Genomic DNA, 20,088 nt, shown 5'->3' on the forward strand with positions numbered 1-20,088 from the left:
TAGAATGCCATGGATAAATTAAGAGATTAAATTTTAAGAGGCATGATTGAAAATAAGAGATTAGAAAATAAGGAAAGAGGTTAAGGGAATGATAAGAAAAGAGTATGAGGAAAGAACCTCAATGTTAAAAACAGTAAAATATTCCATAAATAGATAGTGAAAAAGACAAGACCCCTGAGAGCAGATGAGCAAAAATTGGCGGGAATACTTTAAGTATTTTGCCTCTGTGTTCACAAAAGAGAAGGATTTTGAGGAGATGGTGAATCATGAATTGGTTAAAAGTGAGAGGTATTATAGTAACAGGGACGTATTAGAGGGGTTAGGCTAAAGGAGGACAACGTACCATGTCCCATTGAGAGATATTAAGGATGTTGAGGGAAATACAGGAGAAAAAGTGGGCGGCACAGTGGCGCAGTGGTTAGCACTGCAGCCTCACAGCTCCAGTGACCCGGGTTCAGTTCTGGGTACTGCCTGTGTGGAGTTTGCAAGTTCTCCCTGTGACCGCGTGGGTTTCCGCCGGGTGCTCCGGTTTCCTCCCACAGCCAAAGACTTGCAGGTTGTTAGGTAAATTGGCCATTGTAAATTGCCCCTAGTGGAGGTAGGTGGTAGGAGAATGGTGGGGATGTGGTAGAGAATATGGGGTTGATGTAGGATTAGTATAAATGGGTGGTTGTTGGTCGGCACAGACTTGGTGGGCCGAAGGGCCTGTTTCAGTGCTGTATCGCTAAATAGAAAATAAATAAAATAAAAAAATAGCAGAGACTTTAGAAATTATGGCCCAGTCTTTGTGGACAAATAATGCAAATTAAATGCATTCACCATTATTAATGTGTAAATAATGCAGCAGTTTGTGGTGAGGTAGAGATATTCTGAGAGGTGCAAATTGTCACTAATTGCAGGCTGATCTGCGCCACCCCATCATTAACCTCCTAAATTTTGGAATTTTTAATTAAAGTTGAAATTGCTTATATCTGGAGGAGAAAATAATTAGAAATAGCTAACACAATTTCAGAAAGGAAGATCTTTTCTGACAAGCCGGAGTTCAAATTCTCATGCTGAGGCAGTGACAGATATGTTGAATGGAGAAATGTAGTGGATGTGGTGTATCTTGACTTTCAGAAATTCTTTGACAAGGTGATCTACTGGAGGGCAGTGACACCATCACCTCCTTAAACTCCTCTCACCCACCCATCCACTCTCACCTCAATTGTAAAGAGCTCCTCCATATTAACATTTCTAATAGGGAGCTCATTCAGGCAGCTGCCTCCTCTCCATCCCATATTCCAACCCTGAACCCTCAGCATTTTGCAGTTTCTTTTCTTTTTGCAGTCCAAGCACCTCTTCCATGAGACCAACTCTTGCTCACTTCCTCACTCAGTTTCACATATTCTCACCCCCATGCTACCAGTTATCAATACTCCCCCTTTCATTAGGAATTGTCCTTCTTAAAAATAAAAACACCCTCAACTCATCTATCCTCTCCAACTATTCTCCTTCCTTCCTAAAGTCCCAAAATGACATGGTCTGACGCCTCTAATCCATCCTCCACCCTTCTCAAAACACCAGAACAGCCCCAAACTAATGTCACTTTCTGTGACCGTGATGTTGGGCAGAATTTCCCCAGTCCCATGGAGCTGGCTTTGGAGGCTGTGGTGGCAGGGTGGGGGGGTGGGGGGTGCCAGAAAATTCAGGGACAAAAGCATGAGGCTGGCTCCCCAAGGTGTTTGCACCTCCTCACGAGCTTTCTGGAGATAGCTTCAAGGAGATGATAGCTACAAGCCTGGCAATGGCAAGAAGCCATTATAGAGGCAATTAGCAGCCATTTTTAGAAAGGAATTGAATTTTGCCAACAATGCATGGGACCATCACTTTGTCTGCAGCTTGCTTACTCACAGGAGGTGTCAGCAGAGCAGGAGACCAGAATGCCAATGAGATACATATGCAGAGTTCAGTTTAAAGGGCCAAATTGGCAAGCCTCAAGACATCCACATGCACAGGCTTGCAAATATAGGCATATCACGTGCAGGCTAATTCACCAGATAGTGCTGGGCAAGAGGGATTTGGCTGCTGGTCCTATAAACTGTAACAAGCTTCCATCTTGTGCAGTCTTCTCCTACTCCATTCACCTCAGCAGAACACAGCATTCATAATGGGGCAACTGCCTACCCTCCACTTCAGGCACTCTGATTGGCCCTCTCGCATCTTTAAGCCACCCACCATCCCTATTTGGACACTGAATACAGAGGCAGCCTGCTAATTGGCCACCTCCTGTAAGATTGCGGCAGTGGGTGTGCTACTGAAATGGGTCAGCACCTGGAAATGGTCTTGACGTTCAAATTTTTTAAGTGTAGAAGATTCCGGCTGTTATAGAACATAGGAAGTAAGAGCAGGAGTGAGCCATTCGGCCCCTCAAGCCTGCTCCACCATTCAACTAGTTCATGGCTGATCATCTACCTCATTTTCCCGTGCTATCCCCATATCCCTTGTTATCTTTAATTTCTAGAAATCTATCTTTCTCTGCCTTGAACAGACTCATTGACTGAACCTCCACACCCCTCTGAATTCCAAAAACTCACCAGCCTTTGAGTGAAGAAATTCCTCCTCATCTCAGTCCTAAATGGCCTACCCCTTATTCCGAGACTGTGTTCCCCTGGTTCTAGACCTCCAGCCAGGGGAAACATCCTTCTTGCATCAACCTTGTTGAGCCCTGTAAGTATTTTGTATGCTTCAATGAGATAACCTCTCATTCTTCTAAGTTCTAGAAAATACAGGCCCAGTCTCCTCAATCTTGCCTCATTGGACAATCCCGCCATCCCAGGGATCAGTCTGGTGAACCTTCATTGCACTCCCTCTATGGCAAGTATATCCTTCCTTAGGTAAGGAGACCAAAACTGTACACAATACTCCAGGTGCGGTCTAACCAAGGCTCTATACAATAGCAGAAAGACTTCTTTACTCCTGGACTCAAATCCTCTTGCAAGAAAGGCCAACATATCATTTGCCTTCCTAATTGCTTGCTGTGCCTGCATGTTAGCGTTCAGTGACTTATTAACAAGGACACCCAGGTCCCTTTGTACATCAACACTTCCCAACCTCTCACCATTTAAGAAATACTTTGCATTTCTGCTTTTTCTACCAAAGTGGATAACTTCATATTTTTCCATATTATATTCCATCTGCCATGTTCTTGCCCATTCACTTAACCTGTCCAAATCCCCTTGAAGCCTCTTTGCAGCCTCCTCACAACTCACATTCCCACCCAGTTTTGTGTCATCAGCAAAATTGGAAATATTACATTTGGTCCACACATCCAAATCATTGATATAGATTGTGAAAGCTGGGGCCCAAGCACTGATCCTTACACCCCACTAGTCTCAGCTGCCAACCTGACAATGACCTGTTTATTCCTACTTTCTGTTTTCTGTCCATTAACCAATTATCAATCCATGCCAGTACATTATGGGCGGCACAGTGGCGCAGTGGTTAGCACCGCAGCCTCACAGCTCCAGTGACCCGGGTTCGATTCCGGGTACTGCCTGTGCGGAGTTTGCAAGTTCTCCCTGTGTCTGCGTGGGTTTTCGCCGGGTGCTCCGGTTTCCTCCCACATCCAAAAACTTGCAGGTGATAGGTAAATTGGCCGTTGAAAATTGCCCCTAGTGTAGGGAGGTGATAGGGAATATGGGATTACTGTAGGGTTAGTATAAATGGGTGGTTGTTGGTCGGCACAGACTCGGTGGGCCGAAGGGCCTGTTTCAGTGCTGTATCTCTAAATAAATAAATAAATAAATAAAATAATTACCCCAATCCCATGTGCTCTAATTTTGTTTACTAACCTCCTGTGCAGGACCTTATCAAAAGCCTTCTGAAAATCCAATACATCACATCTACTGGTTCCCCCTTATCTATTCTGCTAGTTGAATCCTCAAAAAACTCCAACAGGTTTGTCTAGCATGATTTCTCTTTCATAAATCCACGTTGACTCTGTCGAATCGTACCATTATTTTCTAAGTGTCCTTTAGAATAGATTCTAGCATTTTTCCTACTACAGATGTCAGGCTAACAGGTCTGTAGTTCCCAGTTTTCTCTCTTCCTCCTTTCTTAAATAGCAGTTACATTTGCTACCTTCCAATCTTAGTCCCTTGGTTCTTTAGTATTTCTGGGAGGTTTTTCATATCTTCCTCCATGAAGACAGACACAAAGGGCTGGATTTTGTGTTATGATTTTTTAGATTTAGAGATACAGCACTGAAGCAGGCCCTTCAGCCCACCGAGTCTGTGCCGACCATTAACCACCCATTTATACTAATCCTACACTAATCCCATATTCCTACCACATCCTCCCCTGTCCCTATATTCCCCTACCACCTACCTATACTAGGGGCAATTTATAATGGCCAATTTACCTATCAACCTGCAAGTCTTTTTGGCTGTGGGAGGAAACCGGAGCACCCGGAGGAAACCCACGCAGACACAGGGAGAACTTGCAAACTCCACACAGGCAGTACCCAGAACTGAACCCGGGTCGCTGGAGCTGTGAGGCTGCGTTGCTCACCACTGCGCCACTGTCGCGCCGGGCCGAAAAGGTAGTGGGGGAGGGGGGGGGTACCCGTCTCGGCTTTCTTGCGCCCGCCCCGTCTTTTAGCCTCCAGGTTTTCCGCCCCAGGATCCCCGTCCCTTTAAAGACAGGAATTCGCCAATTAGAAAGTCGGCCGCTCAGCAGTATGGGCAGCGCCGCTGGGAGCAGTGGCCACTGCCGGTACTGCAGATGTCTTGGACCCAGGCCCAGCGCTGGAACCCTGGAGCAGAGTAAGGGTAAGGCGAGGTCGCCGGGCCCAGTCCAGAAGGTCCCGGTGAGGGGGAGTGTGGGAGAGTGGTCGTGCAGATTGGGGGAGGGTGTTCCGGGGGGGTGTGGGTAAAGTAGTTCCTGGTGGGGTCCTCCGTGGGCCACAAATGGTGCACGAAGAAGGGACCTCCTTCCTCTCCCCCTCCCCCCCCCCCCAAAGTGCGCAGGGAGAGCGCCTCATGTTACAAGGCATCCTCCCTGCATGGCAGAGGCACCCCCTGCCACTGATAAGATCCCAGCGGCGATGGGAAGAGGCCCTTAATTGGCCGTTAACAGGCCACTTAAGGGTCTCAATTGGCCTCTGGGAGGGAAGGCCATCGTCAGCCTATCTCGCCCCCGAGAAGGTCGCTTGGCAACGGTCCCTCCGCTTCCGCCCCCCCCCCCCTCCCCAGCCCTCGTCACAATACTCTGTGTTCCCGCCTGCCTCAGTGGGTCACATAAAATCCTGGCCAAAGTATTTGTTTAGTTTCTCTGCCATTTCCTTATTCCCCATTATAAATTCCTTTCTCTGCCTGTAATGGGCCCACATTTGTCTTTTTCTTTTTACATCCTATAGACGCTCTGCTGCTTTTGATAGTCAACCGTGCAAATCTCCTCCAATGGCTCCTCATCTATCATCCAGTTTCATGGGACTGCTGCTGCGAGATTTCATTCCTAGCTATCCAAACAAATCCAGTACATCTCCAGCAGTCTGCCCTGTCCACTACCATCACATAACTTCTCCTAAAGATACATTTAATGTCCCCTCCTTTGTTAGTGACCTCAGGTGACATATCCACAGACACTGTGTTCAGCGTCCATACATACATTGATGATACCTAGCTCTACCTCTCAACTCCCTCTGTGCTGTCAGACTGCTTGACCAACATTGTGACAACACTGAAAAGTAAAGTCATCATCAGCTTCCCTGCCCCAGCCACTCACCCAGCTGTAATCAGACCTGTTTGACTCAGAGATGACCTTTGAAACTACATCCTAGCCATCAGCAACACTGTTATACAACCTTGCCTGTCTCTGTTCCGCCTCAGCCCCTCCACTGTTGAAAGTCATGCCTTTGTCGCTGACACTTGACTACTCCCATCCTCCACTCAGCCATCAGCCGATTTTCACTGTTCGACATTTGATCCTGTCTCCCAACATGATAAATTGAACACTCTCCTCCTAGACTGCAAATCCCTCCATGGCCTCCTATCTCTGCAATCTCCTCCCACATACATACTCCAGCCCTCAGTGCATTCTGCCCCACCCCACCCCACCTATTATTGGCAGAGCTCATTGCTCCATTATGTGAAGGTGGTCACAGGACTTTAAACTAGTAAGTAGAAGAGAGGGTTCAGGTGGAAAAGGTAGTATAGATAATAGTTTGAAAACTAAAGGAAAGGGAGTAGAGTACAAAGTACAATAACAGCCAGAATTTGTGTGTTAGACAGTACAGGTAAAGGGAAACCCAAAAGATGCAAAGTAATTAAACCGAGAGAAATAAGAAACATGTGAGTGAAACATTAGAGTAGAAGGACAGGTTAGGGTGTGTGACCCAAATAAATGTTATTTAAGCAAACGCATGGAGTATAAGGAACAAATTGACTAAATTGCAGGCGCAAATTCCACTTGGAGAGTTTGAAATGATGGCCATTACTGAGACATGGCTGCAAGACCATCAGAACTGGGAACTAAATATTCCAGGTTATAGGGTCTACAGAAAGGATAGGGAAAATGGTGGAGGGGAAGGAGTAGCCTTAATAATCAAGGATGAAATCACTTCAGTGTTAAAAGAGGATAATAACAGGAAGTAAGCAAGCAGCAGAGACTTTATGGGTAGAACGAAGAAATAGAAAAGGATTTAAGACTGTAGTGGAAGTTGTGTATAAGCCTCCTGGTAGCAGCTGGGATGTGGTAGATTGTATAAAAGCTGAGATTAGACAAGCATGTAGCAAAGGCAGAGTGGTTTTAAGGGGGCATTTTAACTTTCACAGAAATTGGGATAAGCAGGCGAGCACGTCAAAAGGTAGCGAATTTCTTGTGTGTGTCCAGGATTGTTTTCCGCATCAATAAGTCTTACAGCCAAAAAGGGGGCATTCCATCTTAGATTGACTGATGAATAATGAGCTAGATTTCATTAACAGCTTCACAGTGTGTGAACATTTATTGAATAGTGATTATAACATGGTCGAATTCAACATAATGTTTGAAAGGGAGAAATGCGAAACAGCTTCTCATATTCTAGATTTAGGTAAGGCTGACGTCAAATACAATAAGACAGATATTGTCCACAGTAAACTGAGCATGTCTGTTAATGGGTAAAATAACAGTGGGAGGCATTAAAAAAAAAATTGATACAGAACCAGATTCTATTCCAAAGGAGCAAAGCTCAACTTGCTAAAAAGACAGCCATGGACAACGAAAGAGGTAAGAGACATTGTAAAATTGAAAGAAAAAGCAGTCACAAATGCAAAAATTAGCACAGATCCTGGCAGAGCAGTAAAGGGTGAAAAGTATAGTATAAGGCCATGAAAGGGTTAATGTTTGAGACAGCGAGAGTAAACCCCACCCGCTGTAGTGATGATGATGTAATAGTCACATGGGTATTAGGCTAAGAAGCTAGAAGCAGCACGAGGTGGGCTGGCTAGACAGGCTTGTGGAAAGTGTAAATAGTTATATGTGTATAATAAACAAGTTATTCTTTAGCTCTACAAAGAACCCGAGACTTCTTTAGACAACGCTCGATCTACGCTACAACAATACACAACAAAAAACACATAGTAAGAGCTACCAGAAGAGAGTCTGAAATGATTTTGATATCCCTTGCAAGTTTCAACACAATTTTTCTAATTGTATTAGGGAAAAAAGGGTGGTCAGGAGCAATGTGGGCCCCTTTGAAACTGCTAACAGTGATATTGTCAATGAAAATAAGGAAATGGCAAACATGCTGAATCATTACTCTGCATCAGTATTTACTGTAGAGGAAGAGATCAGCATGCTAAACATCCCAATGAAACTAATATTGAATTGGACAGGGATTCAACAAAATGAACATAAGCAAATTAACAGTAATGAATAAGAGCACTAAAGAGAGACAAATCCCCAGGACCAGATGGTCTCCATCCCTGGGTTTCAAAAGAAGTAGGAGAACACATTACAGAAGCCCTATCTATAATCTTGCAAAGTTCTTTCAATTCAGGAATCGTTCTTTTAGATTGGAAAATTGCACATGCCAGAGAAGGAAACCAGAGAATTGCAGACCAGTTAGCCTAACATCTATTGTCAAGAAATTGCTAGAGTCTATAAGGTGACTGAACACCTTGAAAATATTCAGCTGATCAAAGAGACAGCCTGCATGGATTTGTAAAGGTTAGGTCATGCCTGACGCACCTAATTAAATTTTTTGAAGCGATAACTAAAGTAATGGACAGGAGAATGTCTATGGATGTTATTTATAAGGACTTCCAGAAGGCATTTGATAATTCCCTCTTAATAGACTGTTAGCTAAAGTTGAAGCTCATGAAATTGAAGACAAATTAATTGACCTGGTTCAGAAATTGGCTGAGCAGGAGACAGAGAGCAGGGGTTTAGTGAGTGGGCAAAAATTTGGCAGATGAAGTATAATGTGGGAAAATGTAAGGTTATGCACGTTAGCCAAAAGAATAGAAAAGCAGATTATTTACATGGAGAGAAACTGCAGAATGCTGCAGTACAGAGGGATCTGGGTGCCCTTGTACATGAATCACAGAAAGTTAGCATGCAGGTACCGCAAGTAATTAGGAAGGCAAATGGAATGTTGGCATTTATTGCAAGGGGGATGGAGTATAAAAGGAGAAGTCTTGCTACAACTGTACAGGGCATTGGTGAGACCACACCTAGAGGACTGCTTACAGTTTTGGTCTCCTTAAGGAGAGATATACTTGCATTGGAAGCAGTTCAGAGAAGGTTCACTAGGCTGATTCCTGGGATGAAGGGGTTGTCTTATGAGAAAACATTGAGCAGGTTGGGCCAATACTCATTGGAGTTTAGATGAATGACGGGTGATCTTACTGAAACATACAAGATTCTGAGGGGGCTTGACAGGGTAGATGCTGAAGGGATACTTCTCCTCATGGGCGAGTCTAGAACCAGGGGGCACGGTTTCAGAATTAGGGTGCATCTCATTTAAGGGGGAAATGAGAGGAATTTCTTCTCTGAGGGTCATTAATCTTTGGAATTCTCTTCCCCAGAAATCAGTTAAGGCTGGGTCTTTCAACATATTCAGGGCGGAGTTAGACAGATTTTTGATTTACAAGGGAGTCGAGGATTATCGAGGCAGGTAGAAAGGAAAGGCCACAATCAGATCAGCCATGATCTTATTGACTGGCAGAGCAGGCTCGAGGGGCCAAATGGCCTACTCCCATTTCTTAACTTATGGGATAATGGGCAGATACTCTAATTGACAAGATGCAACTAATGGCTTCGCACAAGGATCAGTGTTGGGGCCTCAACTATTCACTGTATTCATTAATGACTTAGATAATGGGATAGAAAGCCACATATCCAAACTTGCTGATGACACAAAGGCAGTAGCTTTGTAAACAGTGTAGACGGAAGAACAGAATTGCAAAGATATTGATAAATTAAGTGAATGGACAAAATTGTTGCAAATGGATTTCAATATAGGCATATGTGGGGTTATCCACTTTGGACATAAGGTCAGGACAGGCTACTTTCTAAATGATGAAAATCTAGAGGTCCAAAGAGACTTGGTAGTCCAGGGAAAGTCATGCTTCAGCTATACAAAGCCCTGGCTTCACCACACTTGGAGTACTGTGAGCAGTTCTGGGCACCACACCTTAGGAAGGAGTGCAGCATAAATTTATCAGAAATGATAGTGGACTCCAAGAATTAAATTGTGAGGAGAGATTCCACAAACTATGACTGCATTCCCTTAAATTTAGAAGGTTAAGGGTTTGTTTGATTACGGGGAACAGATAGGATAGTTAGAGTGAAACTATTTCCACTGGTTAGAGAGTGTAGGACGAGGAGTCACAGACTTAAAAATTAGAGACAGACCTTTCAAGACTGAAATTAGGAAACACTTCTTCACACCAAGAGTGGTAGAAGCTCGGAACTCTCTTCCACAAAAGGCAATTGATGTTAAATCAATTGTTAATTTTAAATCTCGAGAATGAAAGGGATTTTTGTCTAGATTTGTTTTGTTTACATTTAGCAATTAATTGAAATTCCTGTTTAAGTTAAGAGGTAAATTAGGTTTCTTCAAGTTTTAAACAGGGCTATACAAACTCTGAGAGTAGCTGTAGCTAGTTAATTAGGTAGCAGAGCTGACAGCATTGTTTTCAGTGTATAAATTCAGGGGACTGCTGGAGGGCACATTGTGAAGAAGGGAATTTGGTAAGTGAGGGTGTTCGTTAAGAAAGGGGAACTATAACTTAAGAAAAAAATTAACTTGACTGCACTGAGAGCTGCTTTGAGTGCACAGAGTGTAAAGTGGGAGTTTGGTGTGTGAGGGAGTTCTGTGAGAGAAGGTCTCCTTTCTTTTACTACTTTCAGTAGCTGCCTCTCCGGTACAGGTAAAGAAGCTGATTGGTAAATAACTGGTAAGTTATTCTACTTTTAATTATAATAAATAGTCTTTAAAGTTACGTTATGGCAGATCAGCTCGGCCAAGTGGAATGTACATCCTGCGGTATTTGGGAAGTCATGGATGCACCACCTGTCCTAGATGAACACATCTACAGGAAGTGTCACTGGTTGCAGAAGCTTGAGCTCCGGGTTTCAGAACTCGAGCGGCGGCTGGAGTCAGTGTTGTGCATCCGCGAGGCAGAGGACTATGTGGATAGCACGTTTAGGGAGGTGGTCACACCGCAGGTTAGGAACATAGAGGCAGAAAGGGAATGGGTGACCGACAGTCTAAGAGAACCAGGCAGGCAGTGTAGGAGTCCTGAGTCTATCTTGCTTGCCAATCGGTTTTCCATTTTGGATACTGGTGAGGGCGATGGTTCCTCATGGGCGTGCAGCCGGAGCAAAGTCCATGGCACCACAGGTGGTTCAGCTGCATAGGAGGGGAGGAAGAAGAGTAAAAGTGCAATAGTGATGGGGGATTAGATAGTCAGAGGATCAGACAGGTGTTTTTGCAGCAGTGAACGTGACTGTGGCCAGGATGGTGTGTTGCCTCCCTGGTGCCAGGGTCAAGGGTGTCAGAGCGGCTGCAGGACATCCTTCTAGGGGAGGGTGAACAGCCAGAGGTCGTGGTTCACATTAGTACCCATGACATAGATAGGAAGAGGGATGAGATCTTAAAAGCAGATTTTAGGGAGTTAGGAAGGAAATTAAAATTACGAGGAAAGATTGGACAGGCTAGGCTAGTATCCGCTGGAATTTAGAAGAATAAGAGGCGACTTGATTGAAACATAAAAGATCCGGAGGGGTCTTGACAGGGTGGACTTGGAAAGGATGTTTTCCCTTGCGGGAGAATCTAGAACCAGAGATCACTGTTTTAAAAAATAAGAGGTCGACCATTTAAGACAGAGATGAGGAGAAATGTTTTCTCTCAGAGGGTTGAGTGTCTTTGGAATTCTGTTCCGCAAAAAGCGGTGGAAGTAGTGTCTTTGAATATTTTTAAGGCAGAGGTAGATAGATTCTTGATAAGCAAGGGGGTGGAAGGTTATCGGAGGTAGGTGGAAATGTGGAGTAATCAGTTCAGCCATGAACTTATTGAATGGTGGAGCAGGCACGAAGGGCCGAGTGGCCTACTCCAGCTCCTAATTCGTATGTTCGTAAAAAGCAGGACCTCAAGAGCAGTAATCTCAGGATTACTCCCAGTGCCACGTGTTAATGAGCATAAGAATAGGAGGATTGATCGACTGAACACATGGCTGGAGAATTGGTGTAGGAGGGAGGGCATCAGATTTCTGAAGCATTGGGACCGGTTCTGGGGCAGGTGGGACTTGTACAAGATGGACAGGCTACACCTTAAACAGGACCAAAACTAATATCATGACAGGGAGATTTGCTAGTGCTGTTGGGAAGGGTTTAAACTAGCTTGTCAGGGGGATGGGTACCTGAGGGGTTGCTCAAATTGGAAGGAAGTAAAGCTGGTAACAGGAGGTAGAAAAAGTAGCAAGTGACATTAGAAAGCAGACATCAACTAGGCTTAGAATGCAAAATAATGTCAAGACGACAAGGTTAAGGGCACTCTACCTGAATGCACGCCGCATTCACAACAAGGTAGATGATTTAAAGGCACAAATAGAGGTAAATGGGTATGATTTAATTGCTATTATGGCAATGTGGCTACAGGGTGACCAAGACTGGGAACTGAATACTCAAGGATATTCGACATTTAGGAAGGACAGGCAGCAAAAAGGAAAAGGAGGCGATGTTGCACCAATAAGAGATGGGATCAGTACATTATTAGTAGTAAGGGAGGATCTAAGATCTGAAGAACAAATGTGGAATCTGTTTGGATGGAGCTAAGAAACAGCAAGGGGCAAACATTGGTAGGAGTTGTTTATAGGCTACCAAACAGTCGTGGTAGTGTGGGGTATGGTATTCATCAGGAGATTAGAGAAGCATGTGGCATGGGTAATGCAGTAATCATGGATGACTTCAATCTGCACATAGACTGAGTAAAGCTAATGAGCACTAATGCTGCGGAGAACAAATTTCCAGAGTGTGTTAGGGATGGTTTTCTAGAGCAGTATGTTGCAAAACCGACTAGAGAAAAGACTGTTTTAGATCTAGTATTATGTAATGAGAAAGAACTAATTAATAATTGTGTTGTAAAAGAACCTTTAGGGATGAGTGACCATAATATGATATAATTTTACATTATGTTTGAAAGGGAGGTAGTTCAATTTGAAGCTAGGGTGTTAAATTTGAACAAAGGAAATTATGAAAGGTTGAAGGGCAAATTTGGCTGAGGTGGATTGGGAAAATACATTAAAAGGTATGACAGTACATAGGCAATGGATAGTCTTTAAAGAATTATTACATAGTTTACAGCAACTATACATTCCTTCAAGGCACAAAAACCCCAAAAGTAAAGGCAGTCAACCGTGGCTAACAAAGTTAAGGATTGTATAAGATTAAAAGAAAAGGCCTATGAAGTTCTCAGAAATAGTAGTAAACCTGAGGATTGGGAGGATTTTAGAATACAGCAGAGGACCAAGAAACTGATTAAGAAAGGGAGAATAGAACATAAATTAGCAAAAAAACATAAAAACGGACTGTAAAAGCTTCGATAGATACGTAAAAAGGAAACATTTGGCCAAGACAAATGTGGGTCCATTACAGGCAGAGTCAGGAGAATTTATAATGGGGAATAGTGAAATGGCAGAGAAGCTAAATGATTACTTTCTGTCTGTCTTCACTGAAGATACAAGAAATCTCCCAGAATTAGAGATCCAAGGGACTAGGCAGAATGAGGAATTGAAGGAAATTGGTATTAACAAGGCGGCTGTATTGGAGAAATTAATGGGGCTGAAGGTTGATAAGTCACAGAACTTGATATTCTACATCCCAGAGTGTTGAAAGAGGTAGCTATGGAGATAGTGGATGCACTGGCAATCATATTCCAAAACTATATAGATTCTGGAGTGGTTCCTGAAGATTGGAAGGTAGCAAATGTCACCCCACTATTTAAGAAGGGAGGGAAAGAGAAAACAGGGAACTACAGACCTCTTAGCCTTACATTAGTAGTGAAAATGCTAGAATCTATTCTAAAGGATGTGATAAATGGACACTTGGATAATAATGGGCATAGCCAACATGGATTTATGAATAGGAAATCATGTTCGACAAACCTGTTGGAGTTTTTTTGAGGATGTTACTAACAGAATTGATAAAGGGGAGTTGGTGGACGTGGTATACTTGGATTTTCAGAAGGCTTTTGATAAAGTCCCCCACAGGAGGTTGGTCAGCAAAATTAAAGCACATGGGATAGGAGGAAATCTACTGGCATGGATTAAGGATTGGTTAACAGGCAGAAAACAGAGTAGGAATAAATGGGTCATTCTCACGTTGGCAGGCTGTGACTACTGAGGCACTGTAAGAATTGGTACTTGGGCCCCAGCTACTCACAATATACATCAAGATTTGGATGTGGGGACCAAATGTAATATTTCCAGGTTTGCGGATGAACAAAACTAGGTGGGAATGTGTGTTGTAAGGAAGATGCAAAGAGGCTTCAAGAGGATATGGACAGACTTAGTGAGTGGGCAAGAACATGGCAGATGGAATATACTGCGGAAGAATGTGAAATTAACCTCTTTGGTAGGAGGAATAGATGTGCAGAGTATTTCTTAAATGGTGAGATCAGAAAGTGTAGATGTACAAAGGGACCTGGGTGTCCTCGTCAGTAAGTCATTGAAAGCTAACATGCAAGTGCAGCAAGCAAATAAGGCGGCTAATGGTATGTTAGTCTTTATCACAAGATTGGAGTACAGGTGTAGTGAAGTCTTGCTTCAATTGTGTCGAACCTTGGTTAGACCGCACCTGGAGTAGTGTGTACAGTTTTGGTCCCCTTACCTTAGGAAGGATATTGTTGCCAGAGAGGGAGTGCAACAAAGTTTCACCAGACTTGTTCCTGGGATGGCAGGACTGTCCTATGAAGAGAAATTGAGGAAACTGGGCCTGTATTCTCTGGAGTTTTGAAGAATGAGAGGTGATCTCATTGAAACCTACAAAATACTTAAAGGGATAGACAGGGTAGATGCAGGTAAGATGTTTCCCCTGGTTGGGGAGTCGAGTACCAGGGGACACAATTTCAAAATAAGGGGGAAGCCACTTAGGACAGAGATGGAGAAATTTCTTTACTCAGTGGATTGTGTATCTTTGGAATTCTCTACCCTAGAGGGCTGTAGAAACTCAGTCATTGAGTATGTTTAAAGCGGAGATTGCCAGATTTCTAATACCTATGCCATCAAGAGATATGGGGATAGTGTGGGTAAAAAGGCATTGACGTGGATGATCAGCCATGATCATATTGAATGGTGGAGCAGGGTCGATGGGCTGAATGGTCTACTCCTGCTCCTATGTTCCTATTTTTGTGGGGCAAAGGCAGGTACATGGAGTTAGGTCACAGATCAGGCATGACCTCATTGTCGAGGTCTAGAGTCCATTATCAAAGATTTTATAGCAGAGCATTTAGAGAACAGTGGTAGAATCAGGCAGAGTCAGCATGGATTTACAAAAGGGAAATCATACTTGACAAATCTACTAGAATTCTTCGAGGTTGTGACAAGTAGAGTTGATGAGGGGGAGCCAGTGGATATGGTTTATTTGGACTTTCAGAAGGCTTTCGACCAAGTCCCACATAAGAGATTAGCGTGTAAAATTAAAGTGCATGTGATTGGGGATAGTGTATTGCGATGGATAGAAAATTGGCTGGTGGACAGGAAACAAAGAGTAGGGATAAGTGGGTCTTTTTCTGAATGGCAGGCAGTGACTAGTGGGGTACCGCAGGGATCGGTACTAGGACCCCAGCTATTCACAATATACATTAATGATTTAGATGAGGGAACTAAATGTAATATCTCCAAATTTGCAGATCACACAAAACTGGGTGGGAGGGTGAGTTGTGAGGAGGATGCAGAGAGGCTTCAGGGTGATTTGGACAAGTTGAGTGAGTGGGCAAATGCATGGCAGATGCAGTATAATGTGGATAAATGAGGTTACCCACTTTAGTAGCAAAAACAGTAAGGCAGATTATCTAAATGGCTATAAACTGAGAGAGGGTAATATGCAGCGAGACCTGGGTGTTCTCGTACACCAGTCACTGAAGGTGCAACAGGCAGTAAAAAGGCAATTGGTATGTTGGCCTTCATAGTGAGAGGATTCGAGTACAGGAGCAGGGATGTGTTGCTGCAATTATACAGGGCCTTGGTGAGGCCACACCTGGAATATTGTGTGCAGTTTTGATCTCTATCTGAGGAAGGATGTTCTTGCTATAGAGGGAGTGCAGCGAAGGTTTACCAGACTGATTCCTGGGAATGTGGGACTGACATATGAGGAGACATTGAGTCGGTCAGGATTATATTCGCTGGAGTTCGGAAGAGAGAGGGGGGGGGCGGTGGCGGGGTGGATCTCATAGAAACCTATAAAATTCGAACAGGACTTGACAGGGTCGATGCAGGAAGGATGTTCCCGATGGTGGGGGAGCCCAGGACCAGGGGTCATAGTCTAAGGATACAGGGTAAACATTTCAGGACTGAGTTGAGAAATTTCTTCACCCCGAGAGTGGTGAGCCTGTGGAATTCGCTACCATAGAAAGCAGTTGAGGCCAAAACATTGTATGTTTTCAAAAAGGAGTTAGATATAGCTCTTGGTTCTAAAGAGATCAAAGGGTATGGGGCGAAAGCCGCAACAGGCTACTGAGTTGGATGATCAGCCATGATCATAATGAATGGCCTACTCCTGCTCCTATTTTCTATGTTTCTATGATGGAGCAGGTTAGATGGGTTAAATTGTCTACCCGTTTGTACGTTCAGCTCTACTCTCAAACTCCGTTTACCACACCCTCCCTCCCTTTAAACAGTTTGTCATAATCCATCCTTTCAAACAAGCTTTCATTCACTGTTCCTGGCCCAGCAGCTTGTTCCTTTTCCTCTCGTGGCAAAAGTAGGTTTTGTTTGCTAATAGTTGACCCCAGCTTTAGGCTGACTGAATCCTGCCTGTACACTGGGTAAAACCAGAGAACGATTCCTGTTGTATATATCTGTGGACTAAAATGGTCGTGTTTCTGCATATTCTTTCAGTGTACCCACCCAGGCCACACACCTTAAGTGAGGAGTGGCAGGAAATGCAGGCCCAGAGAATGCTGGACATGCAAATAAACCCTGTTGAGGGGTTCGCCTCCAAGTGGGATTATGAGAAGAATGAATGGAAGAAGTGAAGTCCTTATTTAGACACGTGTTTAACAGAATCTGAATCAACAACTTTAAAATGGTCTAACATGTTAATCCGAAACTTCTCCACAGTCTGTTGAGTTGTAAAATGCCCAAATGCACCTTCAACAGCAGTTTGAAGTACGTCACATGATTGTAAACATTGCAATTTATAATAAAGATTGCTCATAATAAAGGGCTGTCCATTGTACTCACTGGTATGTTTGAGAAATGTCCTTGGCACAATTCAAAGCTGGAAACAAGTGGGGACAAAGTGTTAAAACACAGAAACTACAGTTCCTTCTTGGTACGGAAGCATCCTATACTTGCACTTCTGTGCCAGTATGTGTACACGCACATTTGCGCATATCTATTCAGTGTTATAAGGTGGATTCCTTTCTATGAGGTGTGGCTATTGGAATCTATTTCCCTACACTCAGGCCCATAAGGGGAAGCATGTACAATCTAATGGGATTAAACCCTCTAACTGTATAGCACTATTCATCTATAGCATATAGAACCCAAACGTGGACAGATCAAGCTAAGGGCATATTTCTTAGCACCAGCTCCTCTGCTACATAAACTGAAGGAAGTAGTGAGGCTTCGGCTCAATACCTGCTGTGAACTCAGGTAATTGGCAAAAGAATTACACGTATCACAAGCAAAGATATTTACGTAGTGGCTGTTGTGATTTGGAATACACTGACTGAAAGAGGAGCGGAAACAGGTTCAATAGTAACTTTCAAAAGCGAATTCAAAATATATTTGAAGGGGGAAAATTTGCAGTGCTATGGGGAAAGAACTGAGGAATGGGACTAATTAATTAGATTGCTCTTTCAAAAAGCTGGCCAAATGGCCTGTTTCTGTGCTGCATCAATCTGTGATTTATGAACTTGGGCATGAGGTGGAGTGCTGCAATTGCCCTCAGTGTCTCAGGGCTGTAGTAAAGCAACTAGGACCCCTTCTCCAGATCACTATCCAATGCTACCTGTTGCAGTGTGCAGCCATGTGGCTTATTTGTGATGCCTTCTCAAATTGTCTACCAACACACGATAGCAAAAAAACATCGGAAGGCAGTGTATTAGTGTTTAAAAACAAATTTTAATTTAAATCTTAAGACATTCTGTGTAAAATAGGCTTGCTTCTAACGTGGTGTGAGCAGCAAACTAACAAGGAATGATTACAGTGAATTATAGTGACCAGTAGTCACACCTTCAGCATCCAAACGTTACAGCTGAAAATCTTCTTAAAATAAATTTGACGCATTGAAGAAATGTGGGGACCCGCACTCCACATAATATTCACAAATGATCACTCCACATCATCTTGACAAAATGGCCAAAACCTTGTTTTTCCACTCCTGCTGAAAGGTAGTGGGAGTTTCAATTTGCAGTCCACACCAGGACAGCTGACTCAAATTCACCGGCTTTATCTCTTCATAAGGATCAACAGGACAGCCCATCAGGCTCTGAATAGCACTGGTGTGATACCAACACTGGGAGTGGTCGCCCATTCAAACTCCACATCACAACTCCAGCAGGTGAAAAAAAATGTTAAATGCAGCGTAAATAAAATGTCAAAGTCAGCCTTCAGTTACAAGAAACTTCTCCTTTGTTGTCCCAGCAGCTCCTTGTAGAGGGTGCGGTTTTTATGTTGAGGATGTTGCCCACCATTTCCTTTGGTTTATAGCTCTGTCAGACCACAGGCATCCCAAGAACAAGCAGCAGCTTTCTCTCACCACTCTGGAATCTCAGTGACTAGGTTTCCTTCCTGTGCAGCCTGGCTCCCATTCTACTCAGTCACATCCGACAGGCTGCATCTCAAAATTAACACCACAGCGCCTTGAGATCAGACCTGTATCCTGCACTCGACCATCCAGCACAGAGCACAGTCACCTAACAGAGATCTTCACTGTATATGCTGCTGGTCAGCATCTCCACTCCATGTTTAATATTTCTGAATAAAAAGTTAGCTTCACTAACTGATGTAGTTGATTTACTTGTAGATAATCTCCATTTCTGTCACAGCACCAGCCTGAATGCTTCATATTTGTAAACTGAGTACACATACACAATACGCAATGTACAAATAGCTGAGATAAGATCCAACACAAGGAATAAGCTGAGATCTATTGGTGCAGCTTTCATGGTCATGCCAGTCCAATAAGATATTCTTCCAATGCAGCAGCTGTTCACCAAGGCTTGCCTCAATGTAGTCTCACTGCCGTTACCTTTTCCGGGCCAGGTATGCAGCAATGACCAGAGTTGCACCCACAGCCGTTAGTGCCATAAACCATTTCACGACTGACTCCTGCAACTGACGGTTACGAGCAGCAGCATTATTCCCGTACAGTGCGACAAAGGCGTCCTGGGAAAAAAAGGCAACAGCATGAGTTAGCCACCAGCACACAGTGGATTTGATACCAGTCTGCGCTCAATATTTCCATTTCCCACAGAGACGGGAAGCCCACATGCCAAACGGGAAAATATTAATTTTGTCGCATGGAACTGTGCTTGAGACTTTTTACTGGACATTACAAATAACTTTTAAAAAGCAGAAGAGAACAGCTAAAGATGGTCACGCACAACTTGCATATGAGAAGCCAAAGAGCGGCTGAGAGACAAAGGTAATTACTCAGTCTAGCTAGAACAATAGGGGTGCGCTCTGATTCCATTACCTGGAATGGGTTGTGTCAATAGTGGTCGTCAAAAGCCTTGAAACCCATTGACTTTGAAAGAGCCAAACCCCCTCCCCCTACCAAGTATGTTTCCACAGCTTGAGAGAAGAACTTTGAATTTCAAAACCTTCCAGAGACTTCTACATTCAAACAAAGAGGTGGTCACATGACATACCTGCAGGTGTAACACTGAGCTTGTGAATTGTGCCTGAGTGAAAAGAGGACAGTAACTGAACACCAAGCATTGAAGTGGAAGATCAGCCATGATCATATGGAATGGTGGGGCAGATTCAATGGGCTCAATGGCCTACTCCTGTTCCTATGTTCCTAAAACACCTCTCTCTGTCTCTCTCTAAAGCAAAATCCCAGGGAAGCCTCAAGACTACAGAACTTTACAGGCAACAACCAAGAAGATGGATAAAGTCTCTCTTCAGCCTTCTGGGACCAGAGGAGCACGTGGCCCAGTGAGGACTTCAAGACTTTAACTTCAACTAAGGACACTGAAACTCAGTAATTGAATTCCATTGATTATGGACTTTACTTCAACCTCTCAACTCTACTTTTCCCCTCTATCTATTTGTGTGTGTGCGTACCTCTCGTATGAATTTGAGCGTGGATGCATTGTGTATTTTAGTAATGTTAACCGGTTTAGGAGTGATAAAGTTAATAAACTTGCATCTGTCCTGTTAAACAAAAGAA

General features: G+C 43.6%; 2 protein-coding genes across 3 annotated transcripts in view; one reads left to right on the forward strand and one right to left on the reverse strand.

The window, feature by feature from the left end:
• The window catches only part of LOC137378433 (cytochrome c oxidase subunit 4 isoform 1, mitochondrial-like), a 115,791-nt gene extending 98,883 nt beyond the window's left edge, over positions 1 to 16,908 (forward strand). For both annotated transcript variants that reach the window (XM_068048764.1, XM_068048763.1), the window contains exon 5: positions 16,584 to 16,908. In XM_068048764.1, coding sequence (XP_067904865.1) covers positions 16,584 to 16,720 — 137 coding nt within the window. In that variant the 3' untranslated portion in view covers positions 16,721 to 16,908. The remainder of the gene's footprint in view (positions 1 to 16,583) is intronic.
• Positions 16,909 to 17,793: 885 nt separating this feature from the next.
• bcl2l1 (BCL2 like 1) overlaps positions 17,794 to 20,088 on the reverse strand; it is a 28,714-nt gene continuing 26,419 nt past the window's right edge. The window contains exon 2 of the mRNA XM_068048035.1: positions 17,794 to 19,079. Coding sequence (XP_067904136.1) covers positions 18,939 to 19,079 — 141 coding nt within the window. The 3' untranslated portion in view covers positions 17,794 to 18,938. The remainder of the gene's footprint in view (positions 19,080 to 20,088) is intronic.

The sequence above is a fragment of the Heterodontus francisci genome, chromosome 16 (genome assembly GCF_036365525.1).
Source record: "Heterodontus francisci isolate sHetFra1 chromosome 16, sHetFra1.hap1, whole genome shotgun sequence".
NCBI lineage: Eukaryota > Metazoa > Chordata > Chondrichthyes > Heterodontiformes > Heterodontidae > Heterodontus > Heterodontus francisci.